We start from the raw sequence: 13,227 nt of genomic DNA on the forward strand, positions 1-13,227 counted from the left end.
AAAGTAAAGGGGTGCTAGACATACACTGAAAAAGATGTAAATTTAACTCCCATAGTGTTAAATGTTTTACAATATGGAAGTGTTATTTTTTTATTTAACTTTCAAAAGTGTAACTTACACCGTGGAGTGTGGAGCCATATGAACACTGGAAACATGTTAGATTTGACTCCTACAGAGTTGATTTAACACTGACCAATTTGCTGTGAGTTCATTAAAATTTTACGTAGAAATAATCTTATGGTTATAATTAGTTGAGCTGCTGTTTTTTTTCCATGCAACTGATTTAAAAAAAAAAAAGAAACACAAATTACCTTTTTAAAACATTCTCATAATCATTTGCAAAGATTCTGTAATCCTAGAATAAAGAATTAGAACTTCAGAACTACTAAATGCTGAATTGTAAGAAAGAGGAAGACGAATCTACAAAATATCTGTGTAATGGTTGTGAACAGCAGGACTCGGAGTCGCTGCGGCTCAGACACAGTCCTACTGCAGGCTGTGCAGGACCCCACTTTGTAGGGTAAACGTGGTTTAAGTCCCCACTTGGTTGTTTGTTTTAAATAGATTTCTTCAAATTTAAACAAATATTATCAATGTTCAGCTTAAAACATAATTTTCTATATAAGTTTTTTTTAAAGAAAATGTTGGGAAGTCATGGTCCCCACTTGGCTGGTGGAGAATAATAGTCCTCACTCAATTTCCAAGACATGACAAAAACGAAGTGGACTTGAAGTTATGAAGTTACTGCCTTGTGGAATCAACATGTTGACCCTGATATTGATGTGGTACAGCCATCTGAAATTAATTTAAATCTCTAGCAGACCCTGATATTTTGTGTGCCCAATTGCATAGGGTGCTGTGCGAGATACAAGCTGTAAAGTTAGTAAAGAGGACAGAGCGACTACCCATGAGTGGGCTTACTGGCTACTCTGACCTCTGAGTTTAGGAGTGGCTATCAGCATCATGTATCATACAGCAACCTAAACAATGTTCTATATTGCATATTATTATTTATTATTATTATTATTATTATTATTATGTATACAGTTTATGGTGTAATTTTATAACCCTCAATAGTCTGTTATGAGAACTTTGACATCAGTTTTTTTTTTAAAATAAATTCTGTTACACAAGGAGGTTGTCTTTGAAGACAGCACCAAAAAATAGGCCACTGTTGGCTTCTTAGTACATAATTCTCCCTGAAATCTGTCTCCAAAATCTCATGTTGATATTTGGATCACCTAGAAGCCAGGCCTAATAAATATGTCCATAAGCAAGGCCAGCAGTTTCAGCTTTAACCTTAACCTCAATATTTATGAGTAGTGCTTCAAGCCCTGCGCAATACTCCAGCACCTGCTGATGAGCTGCTGGCCAGCAAGACTTGGGAATTTGAACAAGTACCCAGCTAGTATATAGTACATGATTGTCTAGAAATGTAGGTTTCCTGAAGCAGCACGACCAGTTGAACACCAGCAAACTACCTCCTCTGATCAGGGTATAGACCAGTGCTGGTCACTGCTAGAATTTCCTACAAGGAAGTGGCCATGAAATAGTGGGCACAGCCTCTGAAACGCTGTTATGGATCTGTAGCATTAAAATGCTCTACTACTAAAGGCACTTGATTCATGTGCCCTGTGGATGAACAGACAGACAGGGATTCAGTCTCTATCTCCTGCTTCCTCGTCTAATACAGGCCACACATGTATCTCTCTGCTGTTCCTGCCCTATGGGTAGATGAACAGAGGGCTCCGTCTCTGTTGCTGTCAGCCCCTTTCTATCCACGGGAGCTAAACCCGTCTCTGTGTCTTTCACTGCTCTCTGGTTAGTTCTGGAGCATTGCTTCTCTGGGTGCTGTCAATCCCTCACCATTCACAAGCACTCAATTCAAACATTGGCAATATTAAGAGTGAGAGAGAAAAATCCCCTTCTAAAGGTTAAAAAGCAAAGCCCCTGCAGAAACGCCAGCGCTGATGGAAAGGAAAACTCATTGTTATCACAGCTAATGAAAGAGAATGGGCTTTGTGACCTAGCTGTCGTCTCTCTCTATCTCACCAGTAATTGGATGTGTTCCATATTTCGCTGCAGACGGATTTACTGAACTCCGGCGGGAGGAGCGCGACAGAGAAAACAAACAGATTGTGTTTAGATAACGGCCATCTCCAATCAGAGATTATCAGGCTTGATCTTTTCCTTACTGAAAGAGAAGCAGACAAGGTCAGGGGGAAGAAATCCCAGCAGGGACTGCAGGGGAAAAACAGCTCGGCTTTGTTATGGACTCGCTCAGCTTCTCTGCCTGATTTGAAAACTTTGTTGCTAAAATCCTCCATGCAGAACTGGATTCCCAACTAACTTGCATGTTAGGACTGAGGGGCAGGGAGACAGTGTGGTCTAGAGGTTAGGACTGCGGGGCAGGGAGACAGTGTGGTCTAGCCCTTTGCAGTCCATTTATTAAGTGCGTGTCGGGCACATCAGGTCCAATTTATTTTCACACGCGCAGTTAATTTTAGACACGCTGTTTAAAAGTATTTTTTTTCCACAGTCAAACAGGTTTAAAAGGCCCTGCATATTAACAAAGTACTCACTAGGCATCTCCAGCCCCGCCCCACCCTTTCGTCCGCTATAGCTTTCACATATGCTAAGAAATAAATATTATTATTATTATTATTATTATTATTATTATTATTATTAATAGTCGTACATACCGATCAGTCATCTCCTGATCACTCGTTTTATCACCAAACGCCTCAATAATGCGATCCAAGTCATTATTTTATTACTATAACATCTGAAAAAAGCTCTGCAAATGTCTGTGATAATCTCTGAGCGCTGATGCAGTCACAGCCAGCTTGTTTCCTTATGGCCTCCATTATCTGATCCCAGGGGCAAGTATGACTATTCATGAGAGAAAAAATTTTTGTAATTTTTTTAAAAAAATTTTTTTTCGTCTTTTCTCGGCTCCTGTCGCTCCCACTCGGCCATTGAATGGTTTTCTTGACTTTTTCCAGAGAAAAAACGACTAGAAACCCGTTTTTTGCGTCTTTTTGATGATGTCGGACAGGGTCAGACATTGGACCAGATAGGAATAATTGCAATGTCGGACCAGGTCCGACATAGGACCGTAAAGGGCTAGTGGTTAGGACTGAGGGGCAGGGAGGTTGTGTGGTCTAGAGGTTAGGCCTGAGGGGCCGGGAGGTTGTGTGGTCTAGAGGTTAGGACTGAGGGGCAGGGAGGTTGTGTGGTCTAATGGTTAGGACTGAAGGACTGGGAGGCAGTGTGGTCTAGCTATTAGAGCTGAGGTACTAGAAGGAAGTGGGACCATGTGCTTGGAGCTGAGGGACTCTGAAGGAGCCATGCAGCTTAGCGTGGTAAAATGAAATCTTGTATTTAGAGTGGAACACCTAAACTCTGGTTGGAGCCAAAGTATGAGGAGCAGGTTGCCATGGCAGGTGGTGCTGTTAACTGTGAGATAGTGTAGCTTAGTGGTTAGAGCTGAGGGATGGAAAACTGTCTATTATGCAATTTGGGTGATGCTTTCAGTTACTTATTTCATAGTAATTATTCTGAGACTACAGTGTAATTATAGGGTCATTATACTGCAAGCATTTAAGTCATATTTGATCAATTTTATAGTGCTTGTAGCATGCAGATATTCAAAACCTTCTTTGCATCCTTTTGAAATAATACTTCAATTCACAATGTGATGTAATTATACAACAGCTGCATGTTAATGTGTGGATGGGTACCTTACCGACATGGTGTGACAGGGTACACCCTGCCCCTGTGTGTGTTTTGTGTTATTATTATTTAAAGTATATGGTTTGGTGTTTAAAAACACCTTGTTTTATTTTACAGCATGGATGGGGTTAAAATTCCACATCCATGCTAAACTCGTGTAGAATGTGTCAGTCTCCAGATTGAATAATGTATTGCTAACTGGAGACGGTCACATGTATAAAACCCTGCAACGTTGGCTGAACGAGGTTGGGTTGTTCAGAGGCGGAACCTACGGTAAAGAGAGCTAGAGAAATACAATACCAGTTGCTACTCGTGCTGCTTTAAACCCAGCACGACACTTGTTAATTCACAGCCGGTGTTTATTGGCTGTCTGTTTTGGCCAACGTGCCGTTTTGTTTTATAAAAGTGTTTTGTTTTTTTTCAAACCATTTATTTATTATTAAAACGCGCAGCAGCGCATTCAACCCCAGTATTGTGAGTGTGCTAAAATAATGACCTTATAGTAACAATACTTCATTGTAGCTTACATAATAATTCCATAAATCAGACCCATTTTGCACTTCCAGTTGCTACATCGGTCTCAGATGTGCAGTTTTAAAAGAAACACATGCTATAGCAAAGACAAATTTTCATTTTAAAAGACATCTGGTGCTACACTGAGTTTGTGTAAGCAAACACAAGAGTATGCTTGCCTCGCCGTCCAGGAAGTCTGTTGTTGTTGTTGTTGTTATTGTTATTATTATTATTATTATTATTATTATTATTATTATTATTATTATTATTATTATTATTTATTTCTTAGCAGACGCCCTTATCCAGGGCGACTTACAATCGTAAGCAAATACATTTCAAGTGTTACAATACAAGTAATACAATAAGAGCAAGAAATCCATTAACTTTTGTTACTGCTTTACATCACTCGGCAATGTCTTCTGGGTCAAAGCATGTTACTGGATGAAAGCATGTCAGTCAATAGGGGACGCAGGTGAGTGGTTGTATTGACAGGAACGAAGCCAGTGAAGAGGTGGGAACAAATTTCACCCTCCAGGTGAAATGGCCCAGGAAATGCAACAGTCTAAAAGCATGACTTGCAAACAGATTTTTAAGATAGTACCAGAGATTGTGTTTTAAAATGAAAATACATGTGTTACTTTCAAAACTACACAAAGCAGTGTTTCCATGCAAAAGGCTCCTGGTCCAGGCATGCTAACATCCAGTCCTTGTTTGTGATGCTCTAACAGCGTGCCCATGCACATCAGCAGGTGTCTCACGCGGCAGCTCTGGTACATGGAGGGCAGGCTCTTTTTGTTCTCCTGGTAAATGCAGTAATTGATGGCTTGGCCCATCCATCCTTCTCTCTTAAGCCAAGTGTCCAATTTATCTCTTTAAAATGTGGACTAGCTCAAGCTTTGTCGGTCAGACTGTTCTTAGACGACCATTAATTAAAGTGGCGCAGTGACAGAAATAGGATCTAAATGGGATTTGTGTGGTGTGGAAATCAGCTGCCAAATACTAGCCCTGCCGTGTAAATCACAATCAAGCCGCGCACTGCATGGAGTGAGAAAAGAAAAGCCTCGGAGTTAACCCTTCACCTCCCGGTTAGTTTTCATTGAGAAAATAAAAGGACAATTACCTCCTCTTCCCTCACTGTCAGCTGGTTTCACCTGGATGGGCCTGTTCATCTGTGAACAAAGAGAAGGCAGAGGTTATAATCCAGAGTCCAGTCCGATGCAGCAGGTATCCGTTCAGTTGAGCTAAACCAAACGGTAGTGAATCTAAATCATTCTTGAAATCAATAAAATAAGGGTACTTTTTGAAAAACATAATCCTTAACACTCAATGTATTGTAGACTTTCAAGGTAAGGGTTTGTTCCTGTTTTAATATTTATATGGTGGTGGTATTGCCCACTGTTCAGATCAATTGAAAATATTTCATACTGTGGTGGGTCTTTAAATAAAATCTAAATGTTGAAATCACAAGATAAATTATGTCCGGATCTCACCATTTCAAACAGTTAAGATTTCTTTTACTATGATTGCTTTCTGTTTATCTTGACTTAATGTTTAACTGATTTCTTTCAATCCATTTTGTCATGCCTGGTTTGTTGTATTTGCATTATCACTGGTCCCCCCATTTCTTGTGCTAAGAATCTGTTGGTTCTTCACTTGCTTTGTTGTGTTAATTGAGGATCTGTATCAATACATCCTGGTATCTTTACTTTAGGTCACATGGTCTGATTGTGACCATTAGGAAGGTTCTGAACTAGAGGTGATCTGGTTATAAGAAATAGCAGCAACTTTTGATCTATAACCTTGTCTTTCTGTATAGCTATACATTCCAAACTAAAGGTACAAATATAAGCCCAGTAATATGATTACTAGTCTAATAAGAAAACACATTTAAAATGACAGGTTTGCATGTAGGGGATTGGTAATAAATGAATTTCACAATGATTACTGTCGCTAAATTATTCAGTCGGTAGCAGTCATTTCCTTTACACAGCCTGCAATACAGCAACCCCATACAAGGTAGAGTTTACCACTGCCAATTGATTCATTACTTTAGCACTCAATGTTCAAAACACAGTGCTGTAATTACACTTTTCACTTATTACGCTGGCTTCATATTTTCCTTTTTCTCTTACATTACAATTATTTCCATATTGTTTGATACTTAAATATGGATATTTAACTTATGAAGAGGCATTTTCAACACAACTTAATAAAGGAAAGTGGAAAAAATACAGGCCTAATTACATAACAAAAGACAGCACTGACCAAAGACCTAGACTGGAATGACCAACATATCCTGCCCCTGCTCTATAATTTTTTTTATTTATTTTTATTACCTGGTACCCACCCATCTTATTACATCTTGACGGAGGGTGTTGGTGAGCTGCTGGCCCCTGGAACACAGCGGCCAGCCCTCACATTTTCCCCTGAGGTTGTTTTCCTCCACAGCCAGAGCCAATGTAATGCACACAGTAGAATCACCAGTGAAGATCAGTGACTTCGCACAGCAAGGACACCTGCGCTCCCCTCACTTTTTATGTCTCACCTTGCACATCACATGGCCATGCATTCACCACATGAGGCACTTGGGGACCCCAAGTGTTAGAAACACTCTTGAACTATCACAGGGTAAGACCTTGTTTGAGGTTTGCTGGGAGAAAATTCCTTTCATGTAGATCAGCATATATTTACCCTGAGGCTTTTGCACCTATTTTCCATATAGTAGATATAGTCTTTAAGTACAGTACACAAGTGATTCAGTATTCCTAATCCATTTGTACCCCCTGGAGACTTTTAAAACATAGAAGAATTGGGAGTTTTCTTATGTAACGCTCTCTTTAACCCTTTAGACTCAGTTTTACTAAACATATTTGGCATACAGTATATGTATTCAGACTGCCTGTCAGCCCACCCAGGATGTACTATTTGGAGCTGGGGAATGGTATTGTTTCTAGTTGTGTTTGATTCATGTATATTTACAGGGCTTATCTCTTGTTGTTGTTTTGTTAGTACAGCACTGTAAACTGAAATGATGCTTTTCACCTGCTCGTCACACCTGGCAGTCATGGTAGTCACTGTCACTTGCTCATAAAGGTACAGCTTTCTCTTTTTGACATTCTTACAAGTAGAGCTGATGATCCGGTAGGGGACAAAGTCAATAGTAAGGCCTATATGTAGGAGAGCTGACTGCCGCCTTACATTTTGTTACCTCATTAGCATTATTACTGGGTACCTGTTTATCGACCTGAGCATCTTCTGCTTATTCCGGGCTTGTTGTTGATTATAATTAAGAATATGCTAATATTTCAAAGCACTAGAACAGATTAGTGTGAGTTTTTAAACTACAAGACAACACAAAGTGATGAGAAACAGCAGCAACTTTCCATCTATAGTGTAAAAATATCTGCATATCCAACATACACAATACACAAGTGATAATACTGCTTGTGCTAATAAGAGGTATTAACCATTTAACCCTTTATTCTTACTCATTACATCTCTAGGTACCTTTACCACACAATCTTGAATATCAATGGTTCTGTACTGGTAGAGGATACAACGGTGTTCTTAGTAGAATGGTACATGTACCGTATATTGACAGAGGAAGCCTGCTGCTTGAATTCAACAAATTGGAAAGTCCTGGTATGTGTTTACAGATAGGGGGAATACTGAGTGGAGGAATAAAGTGAATTTACACCCAGGAACCATAATCTGGTATAACATGATTGTGGGGTACTGTTTTAAACACAACGTCAGGTAAAACCAGTAAGATAAGTAGACGAACATGCCAGCTAATGTCTTCACCAATAAGTGCATTCCTAACAGAGCAGACAGGCTCTGTGTTTATGACTCCCATGTCTGCTCCAGGGTGCAGAGTGGAGTCTGCATCTGTTTTGTTACTGGATTTACTCTGCTCATTAGTGTCAAATTAAATTCAAAATGATACATAATGTAAGCATTGTCTTTGGATTTCTGGAAAATTCCTTATAAATGAACCTGACAACTGTGTAATCTATGTAAACCAAGGATTAATAGTGGGTCATTTCATGCCAAAGTCCTGATCTCATCTTCTTAAACTACTCTGCTTTTTCATGTGAGTTTCATGACTAATTTGAACTACTCAGACTATTCTGTCCAATATTTAATACCTAAGGATGAGTTTCATTTAGGCCTCGCTTGGCTCAAAAAAGAGTCAATGGTACTTGGCAACATGCCAGTGACCCCGATGGCTTGTGGGTGACATCAGACCAGGAAGAGAATGAACACAGACAGTGCTATGAGGTATGAAGCACTGGTGCGCACGTTTTAATAATAAATAAAAGGTTTAAACAGAAAACAAAACACTTCACAAAATAAATCAGTGTGGAGTAGTGGTTAGGGCTCTGGACTTGAACGGATACACTGCTGCTGTACCCTTGAGCAAGGTACTTTACCTAGATTGGGTTTTTACTGGAGCAACTGTATAATGGGTAATTGTATGTAAAAATAATGTGATATCTTGGAACAATTGTAAGTCACCTTGGATAAGGGCGTCTGCTAAGAAATAAATAATAATAAATTGGCACGGTGGCCAAAACAGACACGGAACAAACAAGTATCGTGCTGGTTTAAAACTAACACAAGTAGCAATTGTTTTCTATATTATTGTCTTTACCTCACGACTCACATCTCATTCCGCCTCTGAACACACTAACCCCGTTCAGCCAAAGCTGCAGGTTTTTATACATGTGACCGTCTCCAGATTAGTAAGAAATTAATCCATCTGTATCAGAAACCAGGGTTTGACAGTGTTCTAGTGCACTGTACCCCAGGGTTTAAGTGTTCTAGCACACTGTACCCCAGGGTTTGACAGTGTTCTAGCTCACTGTACCCCAGGGTTTGACAGTGTTCTAGCGCACTGTACCCCAGGGTTTGACTGTTGTAGCGCACTGTACCCGAGGGTTTGACTGTGTTGTAGCGCACTGTACCCCAGGGTTTGACTGTGTTCTAGCGCACTGTACCCCAGGGTTTGACTGTGTTGTAGCGCACTGTACCCCAGGGTTTGACTGTGTTGTAGCGCACTGTACCCCAGGGTTTGACTGTGTTCTAGCGTGCATGTCACGTATTCACTCAGTGTTCGCGCTAGGCCGCACCGTTGCGCCAATGCAACCCTGAAATAAAAAAAATGTCCAGCTGAAATTCGTGTCCCCTTTCCCAGACCAGACCCAATACCAATACGCAGTATATTAATGTATTTTGTATTACCATGACATGTCTGATGACAGGCTAGTCTTTTTTACTTGTTTGTTTAAGCGTTTTCATAATTAAACTCCTGTGCTTTTATTCTCCAGTCAGTTTCACAGTAAAGCCTGGACGACAATATCAGGCTTGTTAACAATATAGCCCGGCGCAAATACAACCTTGTATCCCTGTTATACCCAACCATTACTTCTGGAAGAATAAGTAGTCAGCTTCGGCTTTGACTTTTGAAATGCAGGCTATTATATTTGTGCTTAAAAATACTGTGTGCAGTAGATTTGCGAAACGAAAATCGCATCATTGACTTAAAAAAAAAAAAAAAAGTAGCCTACGGTAATGTTATAAAATATGTGAAATTTGTTTACATATATACATACACACACACACAGTGTTTGTGATTTTATACAGCACTGTATATATGCCTACAATACAGCTTGCATTGAGAAAATGCCACTGGAATTGGAATAAAGGAAATTATGTAATACAGTTCACGTGCAGTCACGGTTTTGGTAAGTAGCATTTTCTAAACCATATCACTATGTGCAGTATTAAAATAAGTAAAAAAATATAGCAAATCCACAAAACCAACGAAATACATATTGTATATTTATTTTTAGTGTTCTGTGTAACAAGGGCCATCGTTTTAACCTTGAAACAAATTTAAATACAGTACCGAAGCAGATATACGCGTTTTATCATATCAACAACACCAACGTGTGTTTATAAAAATAAAGCAACATCTGTTTTGAAAACTGTCCAAAATATTTACTTGGGGGCTAAGTGCCATTTTTGATATGGAAATAAAATAAAAATAAAGGGGAAGCTGGAAGGTAAGAATTTACCAGTCCGGACAATGGCATTTAAATACTACTACTAGTAAACTGTATCTGCTGGTCATGTGGTTTCTTCTAGCAGTTTTCAAACTGGAGTACACGTACCCCTGGGGTACGTGAGAAATTATGAAATGGCAGACAACCATTTTATTTAGTACCACTTGCCAATCTATTGCAAACTTTTGTCATGTAATCAACGTTTAATAGCCAACACCAGACTGACGTGCTGTGACAGAGCGTTCAGTGCACACATGACTAAAAAGCCCTGTTTTTAAATGTCATATAAACAGTTGGTCTGTCTTTGGGATAAAAAAATTACATATTTTAAAAAACTAAAAGCCTTGTCTTGAACTCATTTTATTTCCTGTGTGCGTTCGTGCCTGCAAATCGATATTTATTTGTTTCAATGACCCGATTTAAAGTTTATTGTAACTTAAGTACTTAATTTCAAAATACAGAATGTATGGCCAATCAGAAACCAAAGTATTGCCATGCGGTCTAGTTTGACAAGCCGTTACGTCTGGTGTGAGAGTTAAGAGTTTTTAGCTTTCAATCCAGTGAAAATACGGATTGTTGGCTCAATACTAGTACATTACTAGCAAAGGGTGATCAAGACGAAATACTGTTAGATTAAAAATGTCTTGCGACTGAAGCGCTCTCCAATTTCCCTGCCCTCATCAGTGATTTGTGTTGTAACAAGCACTGATAGGTACGCATTGTATTCTTTTTTTAATTAGCATCAGTACTGTACGTTTTAGTCGCCAAGAATTTAAAAATGCCAATAATATGTTCGTAATGAGGTCAGCTGTAGAGATGCGTGGATAGTGAACTTTTCTTTGACTTTTCTGTAATTTTATTATCAATAAAAAATACATGATTACCATTTGCTATCATGGAATAGTCCTATGTCATTTCTGAGTGATTGAGGCTAGCACGGAGGCTTCTTTGATTTTAGAGTGGCATATTTGTAATTCAACAAAGTAGCTACCGTAGTGCTCCAGATAAGCGGAGATATATAAAAATGTATTGAAGTACATCCAGTCTTTTATGAGTGTGACTGCTTCAAACTGAGAGGAAAAAAGTTCTCGGTTTACTCCATGGAATATTTGATAAAAACCTGACCCTCAGAGGGGTAGGTTTGAGAATTGTTTTAGCTTTAATCCTTAATTAACCTTAGTTTTCTCAGATTTCTGTTATTTAAATTTTTTTTATTTGTTTAAGCTTTGGCTCGATTTGATTTGGATGCATGTAGTAGCTGTTCTGGTTCATTTCACCCTGAGAAAGGAATCTGATGAGGTCCAAGAAATGGTTTGTCAATAATCGTGAATCATGCTCATTGAATTATAACAAGTTAAATCGGTAAAAATGCCTATCAGCTTTTTTCTGTTCTGTTCAAAAGTAATTTTGTTATTTCAATTATATCAGTGCTTTTGAACTGGGTAATAGTATATGAGAAGGAGGCTGGCACACAATGGCACTCCTCCTCTCCCTGTGCAGGCATTTGAATCACTATACCAAAGGACCAGGTCCCTTTGAACAAGTACACTGTGTGTATTGTGTTACCTTCCCAGCAGAGCACAGCCTATCGGTCACAGGCGCTGTGTGTATTGTGTTACCGCCCCAGCAGAGCACAGCCTATCGGTGACAGGCACTGTGTTATTATTATTATTATTATTATTATTATTATTATTATTTATTTATTAGCAGACGCCCTTATCCAGGGCGACTTACAATTGTTACAAGATATCACATTATTTTACATACAATTACCCATTTATACAGTTGGGTGTTTACTGGAGCAATCTAGGTAAAGTACCTTGCTCAAGGGTACAACAGCAGTGTCCCCCACTGGAGATTGAACCCACAACCCTCCGGTCAAGAGTCCAGAGCCCTAACCACTACTCCACACTGCTGCCCTTGTGTGTGTGTATTGTGCTACCTTCCCAGCAGAGCACAGCCTATCGGTAACAGGCACTGTGTGTATTGTGCTACCTCCCCAGCAGAGCACAGCCTATCGGTAACAGGCACTGTGTGTATTGTGCTACCTCCCCAGCAGAGCACAGCCTATCGGTAACAGGCACTGTGTGTATTGTGCTACCTTCCCAGCAGAGCACAGCCTATCGGTAACAGGCACTGTGTGTATTGTGCTACCTCCCCAGCAGAGCACAGCCTATCGGTAACAGGCACTGTGTGTATTGTGCTACCTCCCCAGCAGAGCACAGCCTATCGGTAACAGGAACTGTGCGTTACTCTTCGCTGAAGTCACATATATACATATCAATTGAAATGCCACCTTCATCTATGAAGGTCTGGGTTCAAATGTGCAATGATGTCCACATACTTACTGCAATGTGAAACCAGCGGTATTACATGGAGTACTGTAGTTATTACATGAATGGGGAAGAGTGAAATACCCATAGCATTCTGTGAATGTTCATGGAGTATTCTGTTAATACAGCAAGCACAATATATGGAAAAGAAAGCATGTTTAACCCTACATTGAACAGCAAAGTTCCTAGTTATTTTCTTAGGTCAAGTTCTGCATCGGTTTAGCAATGTGATTCAAAGAGTGCAGTTTGGCTCCGATGGTTCTGTTGTTGGGTTTGAATGAATGCAAGAGTTAAAAATGAGAAACGCTAAAAAAAAAGAAAAGAAAAAAAAGAAACCAGTGTTGAATATGAAAAAGCAAACATCTCTCAATATGGAGATGTGTGGAGATTTCTAAATTATTTTGTCAATAATATCCAATTTAATTAATACCCAGTTTTTTAAACGTTACAGAATGATCGTGTATGGGGACTTTTGTTGCCCCCAGGTCCATAAATTAGATTTGGTCACTAGGGGAGCTATGAAAATAACAGGGGCTTATAACACTACAGTGTACCCACAGGCTCGTGCATTATTAACA

The 13,227-nt window shown here is 39.4% G+C and overlaps 1 protein-coding gene and 1 long non-coding RNA gene across 8 annotated transcripts in view; one reads left to right on the forward strand and one right to left on the reverse strand.

Moving 5' to 3' along the window:
* The window catches only part of LOC117429103 (CUGBP Elav-like family member 4), a 252,645-nt gene that overhangs the window by 90,251 nt on the left and 149,167 nt on the right, over nt 1-13,227 (reverse strand). For all 6 annotated transcript variants that reach the window (XM_058998406.1, XM_058998405.1, XM_034048291.3 and 3 more), the window contains one exon: nt 5,369-5,417. In XM_058998406.1, coding sequence (XP_058854389.1) covers nt 5,369-5,417 — 49 coding nt within the window. The remainder of the gene's footprint in view (nt 1-5,368; nt 5,418-13,227) is intronic.
* LOC131700537 (uncharacterized) overlaps nt 1-13,227 on the forward strand; it is a 54,437-nt gene that overhangs the window by 4,531 nt on the left and 36,679 nt on the right. The gene's annotated exons all lie outside the window — the stretch shown is intronic.

The sequence above is a fragment of the Acipenser ruthenus genome, chromosome 24 (assembly GCF_902713425.1).
Source record: "Acipenser ruthenus chromosome 24, fAciRut3.2 maternal haplotype, whole genome shotgun sequence".
NCBI classification, from domain to species: domain Eukaryota; kingdom Metazoa; phylum Chordata; class Actinopteri; order Acipenseriformes; family Acipenseridae; genus Acipenser; species Acipenser ruthenus.